This window comes from Schistocerca nitens, chromosome 3 (genome assembly GCF_023898315.1).
Source record: "Schistocerca nitens isolate TAMUIC-IGC-003100 chromosome 3, iqSchNite1.1, whole genome shotgun sequence".
Taxonomy (NCBI): domain Eukaryota; kingdom Metazoa; phylum Arthropoda; class Insecta; order Orthoptera; family Acrididae; genus Schistocerca; species Schistocerca nitens.
In genome coordinates this window covers 751,521,464-751,546,120 of record NC_064616.1, presented here as the reverse complement: position 1 = coordinate 751,546,120, position 24,657 = coordinate 751,521,464, and the positions used below count along the sequence as shown (strand labels likewise).

The 24,657-nt window shown below is 43.3% G+C and overlaps 1 protein-coding gene across 2 annotated transcripts in view; it reads left to right on the top strand.

Moving 5' to 3' along the window:
- LOC126249747 (histidine decarboxylase) overlaps nucleotides 1-24,657 on the top strand; it is a 413,856-nt gene that overhangs the window by 302,387 nt on the left and 86,812 nt on the right. For both annotated transcript variants that reach the window (XM_049951428.1, XM_049951427.1), the window contains exons 9-12: nucleotides 4,651-4,813; nucleotides 9,292-9,362; nucleotides 15,392-15,411; nucleotides 15,562-15,660. In XM_049951428.1, coding sequence (XP_049807385.1) covers nucleotides 4,651-4,813; nucleotides 9,292-9,362; nucleotides 15,392-15,411; nucleotides 15,562-15,660 — 353 coding nt within the window. The remainder of the gene's footprint in view (nucleotides 1-4,650; nucleotides 4,814-9,291; nucleotides 9,363-15,391; nucleotides 15,412-15,561; nucleotides 15,661-24,657) is intronic.

Sequence of the window (24,657 nt, the reverse complement as noted above, 5' to 3'; positions counted from 1 at the left end):
GATTGCCGTTATTTAGTCTGAGACGTGGCAGAGAGATTTCATTTCCCTGACCACGCTCGTTGCCGAGCATAATATTACGTAATAACGCAAGTTAAGGTGAGGAATAAATTACTGTGTACAAGGCTGGAAAATAAACAGTAGAGACATTTTCAGTTAACTGACACGATCCGAGTACAAATCGAACGTATGGTTTGATTTATATACATTTTAAATCTAGCGTAGCAGCGGTATTCAGGGAGGTTCAAGGCAGCCACGTTTTCCATTGTTCCCAAAGGCGAAAGAAGAAATGGTCGTCCAGGCAGCAGGGACGTTGACGTGGGCGGAAGATGCACCAAGAAGGGCTAAAGTGGCTACTTGGGCCTTCTAGAAAGTTGGTATATGGATACACTTCCGGTGATACAAAATAGTAAGACGCAGGTTGAGAATAGGGACACCCCATGGTCTCAGAGAAAATAATCCTAGTTGGCATTATGGCCGACAGTGCGTGGGTAAATGTGACAGGAGTGGAGGGTCCATTCGTGAAAAGTGCCAAGCAGTATTACAATATACTGGCGTTTACTGTATAAAGTCGCAAGTGGCAGGATATTCTGTCCAGGATTCGTTAAACTGGCGTCAGTAATGCTCGCCTCGATGTTTTATCTCCTACTCGTGTCGTGAGTTCGTAAAGAGTGCGTTGGGACGATGGTTCCTCTTAATTAGCGGCTCCCGTGAAGGCTTCTTAAAATCTGGTGTTACACACACATCGCTTTGATTATGAGAATGATACTGAGGTATACCAAATTTAAGTGGACACATGGTCTCAACAATACAGGGAGAACATTAATAAAACCAACAAACTGCAGGGACAGATTCATGACTGGAAATAGAGGAAAAAAGGTCCTATGAACATCTGTCCGGAAATGTATCGTTGCCACTGTAGATGGCGTTGCACACTGTGTTATTGACGCAGCGTACGGTAAAGATGACTGATGACAGAAATCCCATAACTGTGATGCTCTAGTGCGAAAAACATCGACAGAATCTTTTCCGTAGAGGGAAATCCGCTGCTGATAATACTTGCACTCGTTGTAGGTTGTAGGGATAGTAGCGATGGCGTGTTATCGCGCAGGACACACATAATCGTTCTTTGGCTTTGTTACGTCTACCACAGACGGCCCCTGCCAGGTAGACTACACTCAAGACACCCCTGTGTACCATGTAACATACACAAGCACTTGCAGGCGCAACCAAGAGGAAAACAATTCTTCAAAACAAACAGAACTTGCTAGAGACTAATGCGAACCTTTTTCTCATAGATACAGGGAAAGTTGGAGTACTCCACCGGCCTCCGCCGGCTTCATAAGGCCAGCAGCAGTACAGCCAGTTCCTCGCCGAGGTAGGACCATCTCCGACGGACCTCACCGACGCTCTTGATGAATGGTCGTCTACAAGTTATTTGTTTTTGTGTGTATATAGTGATTGTTCGAGAAGTGTAGTTCAGTTTCAATAAACGACATTATACTGAGTGTTCTACAATACTGAGTATTCTCCACGCTTACACCACGTTGGAAGGCCAGTTGCCTGGAGCTTGTACAAGGGCTCGTCTCAATATCTTGGAGAACCTGGTCCATCAATTCTGGTTTATGCACAATCAGTCGCCTCCCTGTACTTTGCCTGTCTGAAAGGACCCTTTATCACACAAACGTCGAAAAAGGGCTTGAAATGTTGTGTGATGCGATTGGTGTCTGTGATGGTACTTGTTTCGATATAGCCGTTCTGCTTCTAAACCGTTTCCATTTGCTTGTCCGTTTGCAAACACCATCTCGACTTCTTCCTAACATGAATACCGGACCATTCTCCTTCTTACACTACGCTACATCAATCACACGTCCTGCAACGCTCAAAGACTACACGGCACGAACTGGCAGGAACTGTCATTCGTCATCTACTATGACATCGATACATTACCAGACACATATTCGTAGGACCTTTTTTCCTCCGTTTTCAGTCAGAAATTCGTCCCTGCATTTTTTCGGTTTTATTAATGTTCCTCCTGTATAATCTGCTTTTACGAGACGAATTTTGTATTCATTTGTTGGACAACCAATTTCTTCCGTGGCCTAGCATTTCATTCATTTTGTTCTAACATGTGAGCATAAGAAGCGCATCGACAGAACTTGTGCAGTGAAAGCGGAGCAGCTGAGTTTTACACGCTTCAGCATCGCTGAACGTGCCGACTCGGCCCACGAAACAGGTGGATGCCAGGCAGGGCGGGATTGTGCGGACCTGTGACTTGTCTAGCCACCACAGCTGATTTATTTTTCATAGACGCGTTGTATTTTGTACTTTTAACTTTACTGGAAGAAACCACTGCCTAATTAGGAGATAGGTGGATAAGTTAAATGCCCCACAAGGACCACATTCGCAGAAGACATTTAATTCACAGGGAACCTTAACCTATTTCTTATTTCATCTGGATTGATTCGGAAAAGAAGTATTCTGAGAGGAGAAATGTCCAAAAACAAAACTTCAACCGAAGAAGGTAATTTGGTGAGCGTAAGAGGGGCTGTATGGGAGAAAGCAGGAGCTAAAATAATTAAAAGCTAGTGGTTAAGTGCCAGACTACAACACCAAATGTCTCGGAGTCGCCCCCTTTTATTTTTCTAGAATTTGTATGTCTCAATTATCACTTCTCTCACCTCTAGTAATATTTTTAACGTGAAAAATGCCGAGCTGCTCGTGGCTCGGGGTCCACGTAAACTTCAGGTCCCTCTATGTGTGGCTAGGTAGGTTAGTTCGAAGGTCAGAGGAAGGCTACAGCAGCCAACTTCAGTGGTACCAAGCCTAGTAACGTACTGTGGTGTTCTATTCAACACTCGGGTGGATGGTAGCTGTACTCTGCCGTTTTTAAATGTAGATACAGATATCCTAAAGTGCGAGAGATGCAAGATTTCCTCATGCTACCAAATCTCCATAAATGGTTCTCAGTTTAGCTACTAGTCCGTTGAAAGTGGTGCAGGTGACATGCGGTACAACTGGTGTTTCCTTTTCACTCGAGACTGCAAAATTTAACTCTTTCCTGGATTGCCTTAATGAACTGACGCGTAGGACTTCCTCCTGCCTGTTTTCCATAAAGCTCTCATTGATGTAGTCCCTTAAAGCAGTTCTTGTACAGGATTCGTTTGGAGATGCAATCAGGTGACCTGAGTCACTATAATTGGGTGTATGGGCAGCTAATCTATCTGAAGTAAATCCCGGGATGGCATTAGGGTGTATTTACTGATCAACACTGTAAAACAGTTTACAATTAAACAATTCATATCATAAGTTACTAAAATTCGTGGGACTGGATAAGACAACTATTACAAAGAACAGACTCAGATTACAGTCTATCGCCGACTGACTAGGTTGACGAGCAGCGGAAATCTCGTTCATACTTCGTACAACTTTGTGGCTTTTCGAATGTGATAGGTAGCTGACTAATTTTCCCTTTCTTCAGATTTAACTAGAAACAGCAAATGACTTGGAAGAGTAGTTGAACGGAATGGACAGTGTCTTAAAAGGAGGATATAAGATGAACATCAACAAAAGCTAAACGAGGATAATGGAATGTAGTCGAATTAAGTCGGATGATGCTGAGGGAATTAGATTAGGAAATGAGACACTTAAAGTAGTAAAGGAGTTTTGCTATTTGGGGAGCAAAATAACTGATGATGGTTGAAGTAGAGAGGATGTAAAATGTAGACTGGCAATGCCAAGGAAAGCGTTTCTGAAGAAGAGAAATTTGTTAACATCGAGTATGGATTTAAGTGTCAGGAAGTCGTTTCTGAAAGTATTTGTACGGAGTGTAGCCATGTATGGAAGTGAAACATGGACGATAAACAGTTTGGACAAGAAGCGAATAGAAGCTTTCGAAGTGTGGTACTACAGAAGAATGCTGAAGATTAGATGGGTAGATCACATAAGTAATGAGGAGGTATTGAATGGAATTGGGGAGAAGAGGAGTTTGTGGCACAACTTGACAAGAAGAAGGGACCGGTTGGTAGGACATGTTCTGAGGCATCAAGGGATCACAAATTTAGCATTGGAGGGCAGCGTGGAGGGTAAAAATCGTAGAGGAAGACCAAGAGATGAATACACTAAGCAGATTCAGAAGGATGTAGGTTGCAGTAAGTACTGGAAGATGAAGAAGCTTGCACAGGATAGGGTAGCATGGAGAGCTGCATCAAACCAGTCTCAGGACTGAAGACCACAACAACAACAACTAGTTTACTGCATCGTAGTAATGTGGTTTCAAAACTTTAACGATAATTAGATTCCTCCCACCATTTACTCTGTCAAATGTGGACTCTAATAATTAATATTCATTAAGGAAAAGTTTTAGATACTGCGCCTGAGTACTGGTGGGTTCCTGACGTATAGATCGCTTGGCAGAACTTTTGGCGTGGCTGGTTTACATCTCCTCATTTCACTCACTCACTACCGAGCCATATAGTTCATCCGTTACGGAAGCCTGCGTGGGAAACAGTTTCTCACTCGTTAATGTTGTGTTCAGCAGTGCTGCTTAAGGGAGCGAATTGCTTCTGGTAGCTTCAGGGTCCGAAATAAAAAGTAAAATTTCGAAAACAAAATGCTGTGCAAAATAATTGCAGAGTGGCCGTGTGTGCGCAGGCGAGGAGGAGGAGCTGTGGCTGCATGTGGACGCGGCGTACGCTGGCGCCGCCTTCGTCTGCCCGGAGTTCCGCGTGTGGCTGGCCGGCGTGCAGTACGCACACTCCTTCGCCTTCAATCCTTCCAAGTGGCTCATGGTCCACTTCGATTGCACCGCCATGTGGTGAGCCATAACGACAACTCCTTCCTAGCTAGCATGTCTCCCTCTATAGGTACGAGGGCTATTCGGAAAGTAAGGTCCGATAGGTCGCGAAATGGAAACGACAGTGAAAATCCGATGTAGCGTTGCACAGGTGTGTTGAGCAATGTCTCTAGCATGCCTGTCGATCGCGTCACGTCCCTGTTTTCCGTTCTGAGTACATAGTGAGGACGTAAAGATATTTAGAACTGCAGTGTCGCGTGTCTCCCGCCACGTACCGGTGCCTTCCCTCTTTTTTTTTTTTTTTTTTTTTTCGAACTGCAGAACAGCGTAGAGAAGTGGTGGAAAGCATAGGCGGGTGCCTTCTAGGACAAAGTTATCGAAAAGTTGGTACAACGCTACGACAAATACCGGGTGATCAAAAAGTCAGTATAAATTTGAAAGCTTAATAAACCACGGAATAATGTAGATAGAGAGGTAAAAATTGACACACATGCTTGGAATGACATGGGGTTTTATTAGAACCTCCCCATATTGCTAGAAGCTGAAAGATCTCTTGCGCGCGTCGTTTGGTGATGATCGTGTGCTCAGCCGCCACTTTCGTCATGCTTGGTCTCCCAGGTCCCAAGACCTCAGTCCGTGTGATTATTGGCTTTGGGGTTACCTGAAGTCGTAAGTGTATCGTGATCGACCGACATTTATAGGGATGCTGAAAGACAACATCCGACGCCAATGCCTCACCATAACTCCGGACATGCTTTACAGTGCTGTTCACAACATTATTCCTCGACTACAGCTATTGTTGAGGAATGATGGTGGACATATTGAGCATTTCCTCTAAAGAACATCATCTTTGCTTTGTCTTACTTCGTTATGCTAATTATTGCTATTCTGATCAGATGAAGCGCCATATGTCGGACATTTTTTGAACTTTTATATTTTTTTGTTTCTAATAAAACCCCGTATCATTCCAAGCATGTGCGTCAATTTGTACCTCTCTATCTAAATTATTCCGTGATTTATTCAGTTTTCAAATTTATACTGACTTTTTGATCACCCGGTGTACCTTAGTGGGAGCGGCGACTATGTAGAGCAGTAGCTGGAAGGTGTAACAAACTGTTGCAAATCAAACATTTTTTATTTTCTTGTGGTTTCCATTTCGCGACCGATCGGACCTTACTTTCCGAATAGCCGTCGTATTTGGTCGCTCACGATCAAACAGTATGCTTAATTACTTCATTTTGTCATTAAACGTCTGAAGTTCTGAGTCATCTCTTCCGCTCTTGCATTTACCCTTTCATCTCCACATACCTGCTGCTCTCATCCTTCCAGTAATCCACCTCATCTACTGCAATCTTCCACTGCCCTAACAAATTTTTCCCTCCATTGCATCTTCCAATTCAATTAACTGTTCTTCAACGTTTACCAGATGCCTCGCTAAACTGTGACTTTCCTAAGTGAGTCTCTCAGTGTGTCCGTCCACTGACTTCTCTTCTCACACACAGTTTCTAGTTCCTCTTCTTTCTGTCCTTAGCTATCCACTGTCCCAGAATAACTGGGGAATATTGTTTGTACGGTATTTTCTGATTACAAATGTGCTATGTGTTTTATATATCTAATGTTTTTTTATCTCATAAAAGCACCTTATACTAAGGTAATATTTATACACACACACACACACGCACGCACACGAGAGAAAAGAGGGGGGAGACAGACAGACAGACAGCCAGCTGTATACTGTATAATCACCATTTAAAGCCAATGTAAGAAAATATTAAGTTATGAGTACAGGAACAATTCTTATAGATAACATGGCGGTGAGATACGCTACATCACAGGTACAAAAAAGAATTCTGAAATTGAGCTTGGTACTTACAAGCTCCTGTGGTCAAAAGTGTTGAGGAAACTCATAACAGTTAAAAGAAAGGCACACTGTTAGAGTTCAACATGTTGTGGATAAACAATTTGTCACAGAAAAAGAATAGGCCTAGCTGGAGAATAGTGGGGAAAGAAACTGTTCATGGCCTTGTTGTAGAAACATACTGTTACTTGCTTGACGTGGTTTCCGTGAACTACAAAGAATCTAAACCATGCTGTTAAACAAAATTTTCAGCATAAATCCGCCAGAATACAATTTTAGCGCTTTCATTAATAGTTTGCTCTTTCGATAGAATGAGGCGTAAAACAGGACTCGACAGGGAGAGGTTCAGACCACAATCATGTGTCAAGGCGTTAAATAATGAAACTAAAACCTCAGAGGTTTTGTGGTGGACAGTCTGGACAACAAGCTAGGTCGCCATCACAATGTTGCAAAAGACAACAGTGACGAGAAAATTGGCAAGAACTGGATCCGAAACCGGAACTACCATTCAAGAGTCATGCGACTCAAATACTATAATACATTTTCCCGTTATATTTGACTATAAATGCACGAAATGACGCTCTATTTTCTCTTTTCTTTATCTTAATACTAAATGTTCTCACCGTTCGTCGGACGTGACTTCAATAGCTGCTTCTACAAAATAAAAAGTCGCAGTATGTAGACACCTATGTAGACACCAAGGGCCATATATGCGAAGGCAAATTAGTCATTCATAAAACAACAAAAGAAAACATCCTAGTATCAAAGAAGAAATATGCATCGGTCTTTTTTTCACAGTGGTCTGCCTCCGTAGCTGAGTGGTCAGCACGGCATACTGACATGCGGGGAACCCGGGATCGATTCCCGGTACTGTCAGGGATTTTTCCTCGGTGGAAGGACTGAAACTTGGTCCCTGAGACTCGTGATGGCAACTGAGTAGTAAAGGCGCCAAGTGTGCTAACCCGACAATGGTCGGGAGAGTGGTGTACTGACCCCACACCATTCCACACTGCATCTCGAAGTCGCAAGATGCCATTGGCTGAGGACGATACGGCGACCGTTTGGGCACAGTTTTCCCGTGTGTGGTCAGAACAGCGGTTTATCGCTTTCTTTGTTCTTTTTTTGCAGTTAACGGTAGTTTTATTGTACACCAATTGCATTTACCTGCAAATTTCGTCCACAATGTTGGCTCCTCTGCAGAAGGATTTGCATCTATCTGCATCATAGTTCGACACCTTATGCTGGGGGTTGTGTTAGTGACACGGATGCCACTGGATAATTTCTAGCTGTTCACGAACCACAAACGCAGTGGAATAGCGAATGTCATAGGCCCGCATTCTGACAGCACATATTGTTGAGCACCATAGCAAATAGGCGCCAAAAGAAATGGATACGTGTCACATTGGATGCAACACGCGCAACATGTTGAGCACAATCTCATCAGTAACTGATACGTCTGAGAGATTTTACAGCCCAAAATAGTATCCTGACTCATCCCACTGTGCATGCAATATTTCAGCAAGCCAGTGCCCCACCATATGTGACGACGAATGTGTAAGCTTTCTTGGAAGAACGACGAATACCACGGTTTTCCTATGTTTGTCGGCCATTGAACATATCTGGGACGCGATTAATCGGGCTCTTGTTCGTTATGGTCTTCATTACAGTCCTACAACACGCATACAAACGTCGTGGAAGGAGAACTCTCAGGAACATACACAGTCCGTCTTTTATACCATTTCGCGATGTTTAGGCAGTCATCAGGTCACCAGACTGAGTTCTCACAGTTAGCATGTGAACTTCTGTAATCTTAATTATTTATGTATCGCCATGTCACTAATGTGTACTATGAAGTTGATTTCCTTCGTCATGTTGCGATTTTCTCGAACGTATATACGAGGGTTGCCCAGAAACTAATGCACTGCTTTTTTTCCTCAGCCCAAAACAATGTTACGAATGCGAAACGTTACGTATGTATTATTCGAAGTCTCCTGAGTGAGCGCGCCAAGTTTCCGTCACTTCCGACAGATAGCGTAGCTGCAGGACAATTCCAAAATGGCGTCTGTAGGTGATGTGCATTACAAGCAACGTGCCGTCGTTGAATTTCTCACTGCTAAGAAAGAAACTGTGGGGAATATTCACAAACGCTTTTGCAAAGTCTATGGAGCATCTGCTTGCAGCGGTCGGGGAGACCATCCACGGTTGTCACACCTGCCATGTTACCGCGAACACTTTTTGGGCATTAAAGGATGTCATTCGTAAAAGACATTTTGAGGAGGATAAGAATGTGATTCACCCAATGCACTGGCTCCGCCATCAGAACAAGGACTGGTACCGACAATGCATACACGCCCTTTTTTCACACTGTAGGAAGCACATAGAACGGGATGGAGATTACGTGGAAATACAGGGTGTGTAGATAAAACACCATTCTTCGTGTGTGTAATTCTCATTACGTTCTATAAAGAACTGTTGAGGAAAAAAATGCGGTGCATTACTTTCTGGACAACCCTCGTACGTATGAAGAACGATTTTGTCATGTCATGTCTTCATAAAGGATAACAATACGTTGTTCACCTCCTACCATGTTCTTCACATATATTTAGCAATAAAATGACAGAACTGTGGTCCTGTGTTACAGGGTGAAAGACGCTGGCGCCCTCCACCGCACCTTCAACGTGGATCCGCTCTACCTGCAACACGAAAATTCCGGTATATACTCCTAATTTTGCCTCGCGTGAAAGACATAGCAATTTCACCAAAAGCGGAGAACAACAACAATAATGAATAAATAACATCACAAGAAATAGAAAACGTCAATACGCTACTATAACATGGAATTTTCTTAGATAAAGTAGATTACGCATTCCAGAACACAAAACTCAAAATCAGTTTTCACATAAAAAAATACTTTAAAAAGAAACATGATACATATAGTTGATGACACAAATATGAAACCAATCTGGAATATACAAAATTATCTGCACTAATTATGAATTACTCTTCACAAAACAAACAGGATGAAAATTTAGGAAATGATAAAAGTCGGTTGTCACTACTTCGCATTCAACTCGCACTATAAACAAAATAAACACACCACAGCAGACGCAAATACTAATCTTACAGCTCTTCGAAGGGCAATAAAGAATGATACACGAACATTTTAGAAGGAACTGAGATATAGACACATTTGACTAAACTCCTAGGCATAATCCTAAAGTAACAGATAGAAATACGACAAAACCAAAAACTTCGAGAAAAATGAAAACTTACAAAAGATTGTTGGGTATGGAACATAACACCAGACAATATGAAATTGTGAGAACTCATGAAAGTGATAAAAAACCTAACATAAATATACGTTATGCAAAACAAAAACGTCATTACCTGCTCAAGCAGGAAAGATCGATCCTCACCACAGTTCATGTCAATAAAATTATTGACAAAGCTAACAAACATATCTTTGATGAATACTACAATGGTGTGCAAAACTTCAGGGCGCAAGTAACTTTCGCATCGTGTCACTGACAAGTAACATATGCTGATGAGCCAAAACACTATGACCACCTCCTTAATAGCTTCTTTGCCAGTCTTTAGAACGAAATAGATCAGCGATTCTGCGTATCAGGGAACTGACAGTTTGTTGGTAGGTTTGTGGCGGTATGTGCCATTTGATGTCAACGCACATTTCATGTAATTCTCGTAAGTATTGGGCCGCTGATTTGTGTACGCTATGATGGTGTCCGATAGCAATCCAGATGGGCTCCATAGGACTTACATCAGGCGAATTTGGTCGACCGATACATCAACTTGAGTTCGCTATAATATTCCTCAAACCACTGTAGCACCATTCTGACTCTTGCTCACGAGCAATTATGCTACTGAAAGATGACATCGCTGTCGGGGAAGACATGAAGCATGAAGGGATGCACGTGGTTCGTAGCTGTCTGCTTGTTTTCTGTTACTACCACAGGTCCCATCCAAGCGAAGGGGAATGTCTGCCATAGCATAATACTGCTCCCACCAGCCTGAGTCCGATGCGCGCTGCACGTTTCGAGCCGCCGTTCACCTCCATGATGGCGTTTGTGGAGACGACCACCGACTCAGTGTAGCAAACATGTGATCCACCAGATGAGCCGACATTTTTCCGTTGATCGACGGTCGAATCCCGATGGTCCCGTGCCCACTGCAATCGTAACTGACGATGTCGTTGACTCAACATGTGAACATATAGTGGTGGTCTGCTGTAGACCTCCATGTTCAACAATGTACGATGAACGGTGTGCTCCGAAACACTTGTGCGTCCACCAGCATTGTGCTCTTTCGGCAGAGATGTCGCAGATCACCATCTAGCCAACTTTACAGTGCAGTCAAGCCTCCGAACCCCACGTTCTGTGAAGAGTCGTGGAGGTCCAACCATTTGGCGTTTAGTGGTAGTTTCACTGTCCTTCTACCTTATTCCATAGGTGCTCACGGCAGTAGCACGTGCACATCCGACCAGCTTCGCCGTTTTCGAGATACTAGTTCATAGGCTCCGCGGATTAACAACCTTCCTTTTGAAAAAAATGGCTTATCTGAATGTATTTTCCCATTTGCAGCCCATATCTTCGCTAGCGGGACACCGGTCTGTGTCTGCTCCGCTTATATACTTTTGTCACCGCGTCGCGTGCCCGCAACTCCATCAGGCGCCATCCGACGTCGTGGTGGGCGGTGGTCATAATGTTTTGACCTATCAGTGTATCTCGATTAAACTGGGACCATACGTAGATAAAACTACTGCTGTATAGTACAAAAAGTAACTGTAATGAATACGCAATGAGACGAACAGAAACGAGACTTTTCTTCAAAGACAATAATTACACTGAAATCACCGCGATTCATGATGCTCCCCTGGACGTTACAAAAGGCAGGGCGTGCTTCTTAATAGGGTGTGTCATCACCACGATCGGCAATACATGCTCTGCAACGTACTCCAATGCTGGCCGCAAGGTTGGTAAGGATTTTGTGGTAGGCCGCTCCATTCCTTCACCAGCGCGATTGGCAACGGAAAATCTTTGTGCAAAATACTTTAACTTGAAAATGCCGTAATCTTAGGCACAAAAGGAAATAGCTGGGGCCGATTGGCTTTCAGGAATTTTGGAGAGAAACAATTATATCTTTCCATCAGACAACGTGAAAGCACAAGTCTGGGAAGCATGGCAGCATGTAATACACACGTCAAAAAAAGGTTTGCGTCACCCCAGTTCCCAGAACTCCTGAACATAGACGTTGATTGTGGATACTGTACCACAGACACAGTCCATTTGACTGTTCAGAGATGTCACCAAATCCGTAAACAACTATGCATGAGCAGCGCCTATTAGACGGAGGGTGTCCAACAGCCGAACAGTTCAAGTCATTCCACCAGGAAGGAGGTACACATCTCGTGTTGTCTGTAGTTCAGCCATGCCTGGACGGTCATTACCGCGGTTCTATCGCGTCAGCATTGTTACTTTGTGCCAGGAAGGACTCTCAACAAGGGATGTGTCCAGGCGTCTCGGAGTGAACCAAAGCGATGTTGTTCGGACATGGAGGAGATACAAAGAGACAAGAACTGTCAATAACATGCCTCGCTGAGGCCGCCCATGGGCTACTATTGCAGTGGATGACCGCTACCTACGGATTATGGCTCGGAGGAACCCTCACAGCAACGCCACCATGTTGAATAATGCTTTTCTTGCAGCCACAGGACGACTCAAACTGTGCGCAATAAGCTGCAGGATGCGCAACTTCACTACCGACGTCCATGGCGAGGTCCATCTTTGCAACCACGACACCATGTAGCGCGGTACAGACGGGCCCGACAGCATGCCGATTGCACTGTTCAGGATTTACATCACGTTCTATTCACCGATGAGTGTTGCATATGCCTTCTTCAACCAGACAATCGTCGGAGACGTGTTTGGAGGCAACCCGGTCAGGCTGAACGCCTTAGACACACCCTCCAGCGAGTGCAGCAAGGTGGAGGTTCCCTGCTGTTTTGGGGTGGCATTATGTGCGGCCGAGGTTCGCCGCTGGTGGTCACGGAAGTCGCCGTAACGGCTGTACGATACGTCACTGCTATCCTCCGACCGATAGTGCAACCATATCGGCAACATATTGACGATCCATTCGTCTTCATGGACGACAATTCGCGCCCCCATCGTGTACATCTTGTGAATTACTTCCTTCAGGATAACGACATCGCTCGACTAGAGTGGCCAGCATGTCTCCAGATATGAACCCTGTCGAAGATGGCTGGGAGAGGTTGAAATGGGCTGTTTATGGACGACGTGACCCAACAACCACTCAGAGGAATCTACGCCGAATCGCCGTTGAGGAGTAGGACAATGTGGACCAACAGTGCCTTGATGAACTAGTGGATAGTATGCCATGACGAATACAGGCATGCATCAATGCAAGAGGACGTGTTACTGGGTATTAGAGGTACCTGTATGTACAACAATCTGGGCCACCACCTCTGAAGGCCTCACTGTATGGTTGTACAACATGCAGTGCTTGGTTTTCATGAGCAATAAAAAGGGCGGAAATGATGTTTATGTTGATCTCTATTCCAATTTTCTGTACAGGTTCTGGAACTCTCGGAACCGAGGTGATGCAAAACTTTGATGTGTGTATTTATCACTTGTGAAATCTAATGTTTGTCACCGAACTTGTTATTATATATGCAACGTTTTTGAAACTATAAACAGTTACTCACCAATGACGATTTCGATCAAAGGAGGAGAAACACGTCTTCTCGAGTCGACTCTGACCATCACATTGGGGATACTACGCAGCCTAAGGTGCCTCCACACGACGGCAGCACCTGGTGGGATACTTCACGAAAAGATGCAGATGTTGTAATTCACCGCTGTTGCAACATGCCCCTCTCTCCCCTCTAAGATGACATCTTTCATTATTTTCTAATTTTCAGTTTAATACCGATTTTCGCTCATATTAGGGCGAATACTTTTATTGTCTCACTATTGGTCTTAGTAGTTTCCGCACCGACATATGAATCGATGTCCTAGCTAAAAGCGTTTCCACGCTACACCAATTTATAACTTGACACAAAGCTAATTCATAACAATGGAGCGCATCTCACTACATTGTTACGATGACGTCACATGCACAATAAATACCGAGTGACGAACAATTGCATACGTGATCTATCCATAATGATCTCAACCATTGCTTACTCATTATTACTAGCGACTCAAGTTGACGTTATTTTGTCACATGAGAAATTTCGACCGACGACAGAACAGACGTTTTCACGTCAAAAGTTACAGCTTTGGTGAATTTATTACGTCTTTCATGCAAAGTATAGAAGTTACAAACGAGTACAACAATTTTGCCTTGCATGTGCACTAGACTAACTCTGTTTAAGGCCGTGATAAATGGAACATCTGTTTCACATTTTTTCCTCACGTTCTGACAAGTGCTGTCCTCAGCTCTATATATTTCAGGATTTTCTTAGCTCAGTTTTAATTTGAATTTTAGATTCCTGGTGTATAGCTTCAATAATGAACGATACCTAACTTTACTTAGAATGTGTATCACCTAAAGCGTTAAATTTTACTAACGAAAACCTTGATTTCCGAGATCCTGCACCACGATTATCCTTTTTTTAGTCATTTTGGCTTCTATTGACCTGTTCAACGGAAATTAAACTTGTTCCATAACATTAGTACAGCACTTATCTTACTCTCTCACGCAGTTTTCTGTCTTTTTATATGAACACTGAATACTTAATTCCTTGCCTTGCCTTTAGCTTTGTGTATTTTTCCCTATTTTCCCTGCATGAAATTTGATTAAAAGTTAATTACAGGTCACCAAACCTCATTCCTAAGACAGTACAAGCGAGACTTGCTACATTTTTCTCCTATGCTCATAAATGTTACATGTTATTCCTGATTTTATTACTGTTTATTCTTTTCTTTGGCCCTTGGTGTTTCTGTTCCACTCAAGATCCTGTTAGTCTCACGTTTTCAGCCGATTATCAGGATTGGTGGCGGAGAATCCGGACAGAAGAGAAAGGTAATGACCGGTATTGCAATATGCGTAACACACAAGGAAAGGAAGATGCATATCAGACCAGGCGGAAGCAAAATTCGGCTAAAGTAATGTACGTGCGTTATTTCAGGACAGCATGTCTAAAGACATTTTCAAGCTCGTAGCTTCTTAATTTGCCTTTCCAGAACCCAAGTACTCTGTCTAAAAATGTTTGGTTGAACATCCTCTGTATGCTCTCTATTTTTTGAGCGCTTTCACTGAATGACCGTGTGACCATTTCCACAATTGTCCTCGTATGTCTTTCCGTTTCTCCACGGATTAGTGCCCATTGATTGGAGACTTAATTCAGGACATTTTGCTTTTAAAAAATTATACGCCTTCTTCTGGCCTCCCATCGTCGGCCAAATTCTGATGGAAATTTCTTACATTGCTAGTATTCGAAGCAGCTGCCTCCAAGTAAAGCACTATTGCACTTACGTGCTTCAGTGATCTCTGCTGCGGTTTCGAGTAGGAATAATATGGACTCAGATTAAATATATTGAAGAGAACCAAACGTTTTAAAGGATTTTTTTTATTTTTCTAGAGTTTACTTTAAATAGATTAGCATCGTAGTTTTAATTGTTGTAAGTATGACTCCCTTGGTGAAAATTGTTTCATTCACAAAGTTCAGCTGTTTCTAATAACGCCACTTTTTTCATTTGCAGGTCTGGCAATTGATTACATGGTAAGTATGACGTTATATTACATTCATAAAATATACAAAGAAGAAGTATTTGATAAGTTCCAAAACAACAATTATTGTCTGGCGCTGTCATCTCCTTGCCGAAATCAGAATTTTACAACCTCTCTGATGCTATTTTAATTTACTTTACAGCACTGGCAAATTCCTTTAAGTAAGAGATTTCGAGCCCTGAAGCTGTGGTTCGTAATCAGGAGTTACGGAGTGAAAGGTCTTCAGCGTCACATTAGAGAGGTAGGTATCATAGAATCAGACATACGACACAAGGTACGTAGTAATTTAGTGACTGCTTGTACTAATTATAAAGAGCAAAGCTCATTCCATATACATGGCTTGAAAGCCTGCCCTCTGAGCTATGCTGTAACCAGGAAGTTCATAAGAGCCTATGAGCCCGGTTTTTGTGCCCCTCATATTAATATGACCCATTCGTGAATAAACGCAATCTGACTTAAATATTTTAAGTTTTGGAGCGGAAAATACTTTTGGAAAGTGCAACGAAATAATAAAAGTTGTGCTAACCAGATTTAACCAAGACATAACTGAAATTAGAATCTCTACCATAGACCTCATACAGTTACTACTATGCGTGCAGCAGGAATTGCAACTTACGGATACAGTTCGTGCAATGCAAAAGTTTTCTTCAATGTGCGGCACACATAAGCTAATATTATAATCTGAAAACACTGCGCTAGTATGGTAATAGAACTTATCTCGATATTTCAGTCTCCACTAGGATATTTCTTGAAATTCAACAGCAGCACGAACATACCTACATAGCTGAAAATTTTATTTAATAAATCTCCGATCTCTGCTTAACGGTCGTGCGGTAGCGTTCTCGCTTCCCGCGCCCGGGTTCCCGGGTTCGATTCCCGGCGGTGTCAGGGATTTTCTCTGCCTCGTGATGACTGGGTGTTGTGTGATGTCCTTAGGTTGGTTAGGTTTAAGTAGTTCTAAGTTCTAGGAGACTGATGGCCGTAGATGTTAAGTCCCATAGTGCTCAGAGCTATTTGAACCATTTGATCTGCTTAACGCAGGATATTTCCTCACAGATTTTAAATGCAATTAAAATGAATGTGGTATGTTTCGACAACGTGGTTACTGAGAGAACCCATGTGGAGGCATGGAACACAAGGAAGGTTGCATTGAACAAAGACCAAGAGGAGTGATAATAAGCTCGTAAAAATTTCAGATCATGCTCAAACGTTCTATTATGTACAGTAGTTGAGTAAAATACAGTATATTTCATGTGCAAATAAATTTCAGCTGACCATGAGTCTTTACATTATCAGCCGATACAACTGACTAAAAACATCACCACATATTAGCATTAATGTCTGAAACATTACTTCACAAGTGGAAGAGCCAAGAGACAAGCGGCTTGGATCCTTGGATGACTCAAGAAGTTGTATATTGTTCGCTATCGTTCTAAGGAAGTTGAAATCACAAAACAAAAACTCACGTTTCCCACGTTAAACACGACGGCAAAATATATTTGGAAAGATATACATTGAAGAGCCAAAGAAACTGGTACACCTGCCTAATACCATGCAGGGCCCCTGCGAGCGCGAGTAAGTGCCGCAGCACAACGTGGCATGGACTCGACTAATGTCTGAACTAGTGCTGGGGAGGAAAATGACACCATGAAACTTGCAGCGCTGTCCATAAATCCGTAAGAGTACGAGGGGGTGGAGATCTCTTCTGAACAGCATGTTGCAAGGCATCCCAGGTATGCTCAATAATGTTCATGTCTGGGGAGTTTGGTGGCCAGCGGAAATGTTTAAACTCAGAAGAGAGTTCCTGAAGCCACTCTGTAGCAATTCTGGACGTTTGGGGTGTCACATTGTCCTGCTGAAGTTGCCCAAGTCCGCCGGAATGTACAATGGACATGAATGGATGCAGGCGATCAGACAGGATGCTTACGTACATGTCACCCGTCAGAGTCGTATCAAGATGAATTAGCAGTCCCATATCACTCCAGATGCACACGTCCCACACCCTTACAGAGCCTTCACCGGCTTGAACAGCTGCTGCTGATATGTAGGGTCCATGGATTCATGAGGTTGTCTCCATACACCTACACGTCCATCCTCTCGATGCAATTTGAAACGAGACTCGTCCGACTGGGCAACAAGTTCCCACTCATCAACAGTCCAATGTCGGTGTTGACGGGCCCAGGCAAGGCGTAAAGCTTTGTGTCGTGCATTCATCAAGGGTACACGAGTGGGCATTCAGCTCCAAAAGCCCATGTCGATGATGTTTCGTTGAATGGTTCTGACACTGAAACTTGCTGATGGCCGAGCATTGAAATCTGCAGCAGTTTGCGGAAGAGTTGCACTTCTGTAACGTTGAAGGATTCTCTTCGTTCGTCGTTGGTCCCATTCTTGCAGTATCTTTTTCCGGCCGCAGCGATGTCGGAGATTTGATGTTTTACCGGATACCTGATATTCACGGTACACTCGTGAATTGGTCGTACCAGAAAATCCGCACTTCATCGCTACCTCGGAGATGCTGTGTCCCTACGCTAGTGCGCCGACTACAACACCACGTTCAAACTCACATCTTGATAACCTGTCATTGTAGCAGCAGTAACCAATCTAACAACTGCACCAGACACTGGTTGTCTTATATAGGCGTTGCCGACCGCAGCACCTATCCTGCCTGTTCACATACATCAGTATTTGCATACGCATGCCTATACAAGTTTCTTTTACGCTTCAGTGTATTACTAGCCGTGACCTCAAGCTGTACCCGATGGCTCCCCGCGCCACGACGCCAGTAGACACATCGTTGTGCCTCTCCAAAGCTTTAGAAGAATGGGTCCTTTCCCCCGGTCCCCGCCATAGTAGCCGATGACAATCATCCGGAATAGTCTAGAACCGCGATTCATCCTGAACACTATGTGACGCCATTCATCAACACTCCATGCTTCCAGGCCACGACACCACTCGAAATACAGCTGTTTGTTTTCTGGTTTTAAAAAAAATGGTTCAAATGGCTCTGAGCACTATGGGACTCAACTGCTGTGGTTATCCGTCCCCTAGAACTTAGAACTACTTAAACCTAACTAACCTAAGGACATCACACACACCCATGCCCGAGGCAGGATTCGAACCTGCGACCGTAGCAGCAGCGCGGCTCCGGACTGGAGCGCCTAGAACCGCACGGCCACCGCGGCCGGCTTCTGGTTTAAACCCCAGTCTGCGAATGGTTGGTAATTCCCTAATTCGGTTGCTGCTAGTCTCCGACTACTGGTGCGGGATAACACAGGATGCTGCAGGGAATTCATTACTTGTTCTAAGATGACAGACGTAGAAGAGAAGCAGATACGACATTCCTAGTGCACAATACAGCGATCTTCCTTTGCGGTGGTCAGACGTGTTCGTCCAGAAAATTCACGACGTGTATGTCCACCCTTATGTTCCCATGTAGTCCAACATCAGGCCACTTTCACGTCTGAATGGCTCACAAATGTGAATATTCAGCAATTCGACTAGTCAGCCAAATGCAGACGCACAATGATGCCCCTTTCATACTCGGTCAGATGCTGATAATGCAGTCTCACCCGCATCTCCGGGTCCTTCGAAGTCATCACTCACCATCTAACGTTGCTCATGTCTCTTATATACCCTACCAGGCCTGGTAACTACACTAAATACGAACAACACTACCACATTCTGGTGGCTGTGCTGCCTATCACAGAGAATTGATACTAACCATTTACATATTGCTGGTGTGTAGGTGTACGAAGTTACATTGACAGTCGACCATGTGTTTTCGGTGGTTCACTTTTTTGTCAGGCGGTATAGTTTTGATATTTCACGAGTAATTGCGTTGGGTACCCTTGTTACTAATCAATACACATTACATGTTCTCGCTATCTTCAAATCGACAAGTCTGACTTTGTGGTTGTTCAGATTCCTGGTCCAGTTTGCAATGATACCCTTTATATGTGACTAATTTTCTGTGTACCCTTCCCATTTCTTGCACTGCCATTCTGAACTTGCACAAACAAATGTCGCATTAGTTACTGCCTTGCGCAAGCCTACCGATCTGACGTCACTCCCGCAGCCTGCCCATCAATCATTCACGTACAGTGCTGTCATCCGTCGGAAAGTACCGGTATGTTCACTCGATTATTGTAAGAAAATGCACAACAACATAAACAGTATTTCTACATGTTTAATGAATGATAGGATAGCTTAAAAGTGGATAATAGCCAAGGTAATGTCCTTAAAAAAAGGGAAATAACCCGATTTTAGCTGAATACAACATTAGAGATAAACGCCTGGAACTTCTCTGATACTTTACACACCTACGGGTAGTAAACAAGAATTGTGGGATGGTATGAATGTGGGAGAGAAGTAACCACGTAGGTGAATGAAATGTCTATTGAAAGGAGGTAACAAAAAATAAAGATTAGGATGAAACATCCCCTCGGCAACGAGGCTATTAGATACGGAGCACAAGAGCGGCCTGGGAATGACCGAGTCTGAAAATCGGTAGTGTATCATAATACTAACTCGAATTCTTTTCAGACGAATGGAAAAACTGGTAGAAGCCGACGCCAGGGAAGATCAGTCTGGATTCTGTAGAAATGTTGGAACACGTGAGGCAATACTTACCATACGACTTATCTTAGAAAATAGATTAAGGAAAGGCAAACCTACGTTTCTAGCATTTGTAGACTTAGAGAAACCTTTTGACAATGTTGACTGGAATACTCTCTTTCAAATTCTGAAGGTGGCAGGGGTAAAATACAGGGAGCGAAAGGCTATTTACAATTTGTACAGAAACCAGATGGCAGTTATGAGACTCGAGGGGCATGAAGGGGAAGCAGTGGTTAGTAAGGGAGTGAGACAGGGTTGTAGCCTATCCCCGATGTTATTCAATCTGTATATTGAGCAAGCAGTAAAGGAAACAAAAGAAAAATTCGGAGTAGTAATTAAAATCCATGGAGAATAAATAAAAACTTTGAGGTTCGCCGATGACATTGTAATTCTGTCAGAGACAGCAAAGGACCTGGAAGAGCAGATGAACGGAATTGACAGTGTCGTGAAAGGAGGATATAAGATGAACATCAACAAAAGCAGAACGAGGATAATGGAATGTAGTCGAATTAAGTCGGGTGATGCTGCGGGAATTAGATTAGGAAATGAGACGCTTAAAGTAGTAAAGGAGTTTTGCTATTTGGGGAGCAAAATAACTGATGATGGTTGAAGTAGAGAGGATATAAAATGTAGACTGGCAATGCCAAGGAAAGCGTTTCTGAAGAAGAGAAATTTGTTAACTTCGAGTATAGATTTAAGTGTCAGGAAGTCGTTTCTGAAAGTATTTGTATGGAGTGTAGCCATGTATGGATGTGAAACGTGGACGATAAATAGTTTAGACAAGAAGAGAATAGAAGCTTTTGAAATGTGGTGCTACAGAAGAATGCTGAAGAGTAGATGGGTAGATCACATAACTAATGAGGAGGTATTGAATGGAATTGGGGAGAAGAGGAGTTCGTTGGACAACTTGACTAGAAGACGGGATCGGTTGGTAGGACATATTCTGATGCATCAAGGGATCACCAATTTAGTATTGGAGGGCAGCGTGGAGGGTAAAAATCGTAGAGGAAGACCAAGAGATGAATACACTAAACAGATTCAGAAGGATGTAGGTTGCAGTAGGTACTGGGAGATGAAGAAGCTTGCACAGAATAGAGTAGCATGGAGAGCTGCATCGAACCAGTCTCTGGACTGAAGACCACACACACACACACACATCATAAAAAGGGTGGCCAGAATAAAACTGGCCCAGAAAATTCACTATCTGACCTCAAATATGTGGACACATTTTAGCGCACATTAACATGTGTCCTCCCTTCGCATTTATGACGGTTTGTATTCTGCTGTGGACACTTTCCGTGAGGTGTCTCAATATGGGGCAATGGCATCCCAGTCTGCCTCCAGAACCGAAGCTAGAGAAGATAGTCATTTTGATTGCTGGAGTCTGGAGCAAAGTCGACGCTCTGATCCATCCCAGAGGTGTTCTACGAGGTTCAAGTCGGGATACTGGGCAGGCCCGTCCATTTCGGCTGTCATTGGCCACAAACCATTAACTCACAACCGATGCTTTATGACAATGTGTATTGTTATACTGACTCAGTCACCGTATCCGCATTAGTCGTCTACTGTAAAGAGTACACAATGCTATAAAATGTATTCATATCCTTCCGCATTTGGCGATTCGTTAAGGACGGTAAGGGTTGTTGTTGTTGTTGTTGTGGTCTTCAGCCCTGAGACTGGTTTGATGCAGCTCTCCATGCTACTCTATTCTGTGCAAGTTTCTTCATCTCCCAGTACCTACTGCAACCTACATCCATCTGAATCTGCTTAGTGTATTCATCTCTTGGTCTCCCTCTATGATTTTTACCCTCCACGCTGCCATCCAGTACTAAATTGGTGATCCCTTGATGTCTCAGAACATATCCTACCCACCAATCACTTCTTCCAGTCAAGTTGTGCCACAAGCTCCTCTTCTCCCCAATTCTATTCAATACCTTCTCATTAGTTATGTGATCTACCCATCTAATCTTTAGCATTCTTCTGTAGCACCACATTTCAAAAGCTTCTATTCTCTTCTTGTCTAAACTATATATCGTCCACGTTTCACTTCCATACATGGCTACACTCCATACAAATAGTTTCAGAAACGACTTCCTGACATTTAAATCTATACTCGAAGTTAACAAATTTTTCTTCTTCAGAAACGCATTCCTTGGCATTGCCAGTCTACATTTTATATCCTCTCTACTTCAACCATCATCAGTTATTTTGCTCCCCAAATAGCAAAACTCCTTTACTACTTTAAGTGTCTCATTTCCTAATCTACTTCCCTCAGCATCATCCGACTTAATTCGACTACATTCCATTATCCTCGTTCTGCTTTTGTTGATGTTCATCTTATACTCTCCTTTCAAGATACTGTCCATTCCTTTCAACTGCTCTTCCAAGTCCTTTGCTGTCTCTGACAGAATTACAATGTCATCAGCGAACCTCACAGTTTTTATTTCTTCTCCATGGATTTTAATACTTACTTCGAACTTTTCTTTTTTTTTCATTTACTGCTCGCTCAATATACAGATTGAATAACATCGGGGATAGGCTACAACGCTGTCTCACTCGCTTCCCAACCACTGCTTCCTTTTATGTCCCTCGACTCTTATAACTGACATCTGCTTTCTGTACAAATTGTAAATAGCCTTTCGCTCCCTGTATTTTACCCCTGCCACCTTCAGAATTTGAAAGAGAGTATTCCAATCAACATTGTCAAAAGCTTTCTATAGGTCTACAAATGCTAGTAACGTAGGTTTGCCTTTCCTTAACCTATTTTCTAAGATAAGTCGTATGGTAAGTATTGCCTCACGTGTTCCAACATTTCTACGGAATCCAAACCGATCTTCCCCGAGGTCGGATTCTATCAGTTTTTCCATTCGTATGTAAAGAATTCGCGTTAGTATTTTGCAGATGTGACTTATTAAACTGATAGTTCGGTAATTTTCACATCTGTCAACACCTGCTTTCTTTGGGATTGGAATTGTTATATTTATCTTGAAGTCTGAGGGTATTTCGCCTGTCTCATACATCTTGCTCACCAGATGGTAGAGTTTTTTCAGGACTGGCTCTCCCAAGGCTGTCAGTACTTCTAATGGAATGTTGTCTACTCCGGTGGCCTTGTTTCGACTCAGGCCTTTCAGTGCTCTGTCAAACTCTTCACGCAGTATCGTATCTCCCATTTCATCTTCATCTACATCCTCTTCCATTACGGTATGGGTACCACACCTTAATCGCGAGAAACACCGCCATACCGTAACACAGCCTTATCCCTACTTCACTGTTGGCACCATACATGAAGGCAGGTAACATTCTCCAACATTGGCCCAACCCAAACCCTTCACTCAAACTGCCATGTGGTATACCGTGATTCACATTCCAAATCACTTGTTTCCTGTTATTCACCGTCCAATGGTCGTGCTCTCCCCACCAAGTCAAGCATCGCTTAGCACTGACTACAGAAATATGTGGCTTATGTGGAGCTGCTCGACCACTGTATCCCATTCTTTTTAACTCCTTGCGCCCAGTCATTGAGCTAGCTAGACTGTACTTTGGAACTCACGAGAGAGTCCTTCTGCTGATTTCATGTGATGTTTCACAGACATCTCCTTTTGCTCTTCGGTCGCTGTTCGTCAGTACATGCGGTGTGCCTGGTCTTGGTTTATCAGTGGTGGTTCCTTCACGTTTTCGCTTCACAATAATCGCTTTAGGTGGGTTGCAGTGGTGCTGATGAATTTGTTACTCAGGTGCTATCCAGTGACTAGTCCACCCACCATAGAAGTCACTGAGCTCTCTTGGCCGACCCCTCCTGCTCTTATTGCTTCTCTATCGACAAAACAGCACTCCCTGCCTCCTTTTATACGTGTGGGCCCACCTCTCTTGGAATCTTGTAGTCAATTCCACGTTACGCAGGGGAGTCGGATAGTTTTGATCTGGTAGTACACATGTTAAAGTAATGGCATATAAGATTTTAGTGCGGCCTATTCTAAGGTATTACTATAGTGTTTCCGAGCTTTATCAAATCTCCTTGCAAGAAGATTAAGGGATTCAGAAAAGCTATGATGGTAACAGGTTGATATAGATCACACGAAGCTACAACAGAGCTGTTCAAGAATCAGAAATGTAGATCTACTGGAGGCAAAAAAGAAATGTTATTTAAGGTAGATGTGCAACATTTCTACTAAATTCTTTATATATCTCGCGGGAAGATCATGAGAACGAAGTACAACCGCTACGGTCGCAGGTTCGAATCCTGCTTCCGGAATGGATGTGTGTGATGTCCTTAGGTTAGTTAGGTTTAAGTAGTTCTAAGTTCTAGGGATCTGATGACCTCAGAAGTTAAGTCCCATAGCACTCAGAGCCATTTAGAATATGTGTTGTTGTTGTAGTCTTCAGTCCAAAGACTGATTTGATGTAGCACCCCATGCTACTCTATCCTGTGGAAGCCTCTTCATCTCCGAATAACTACTTCAACTTACATTCTTCTGAATATGCTTTCTGTATTCATCTCTCTACGATTTTTACAGCCGCTCTGCGTGGCCGCGGGTTTGAGGCGCTATGTCACGAGTTGCGCGGCCCCTCCCGCCGGAGGTTCAAGTCCTCCCTCGGGCATGTGTGTGTGTGTGTGTGTGTGTGT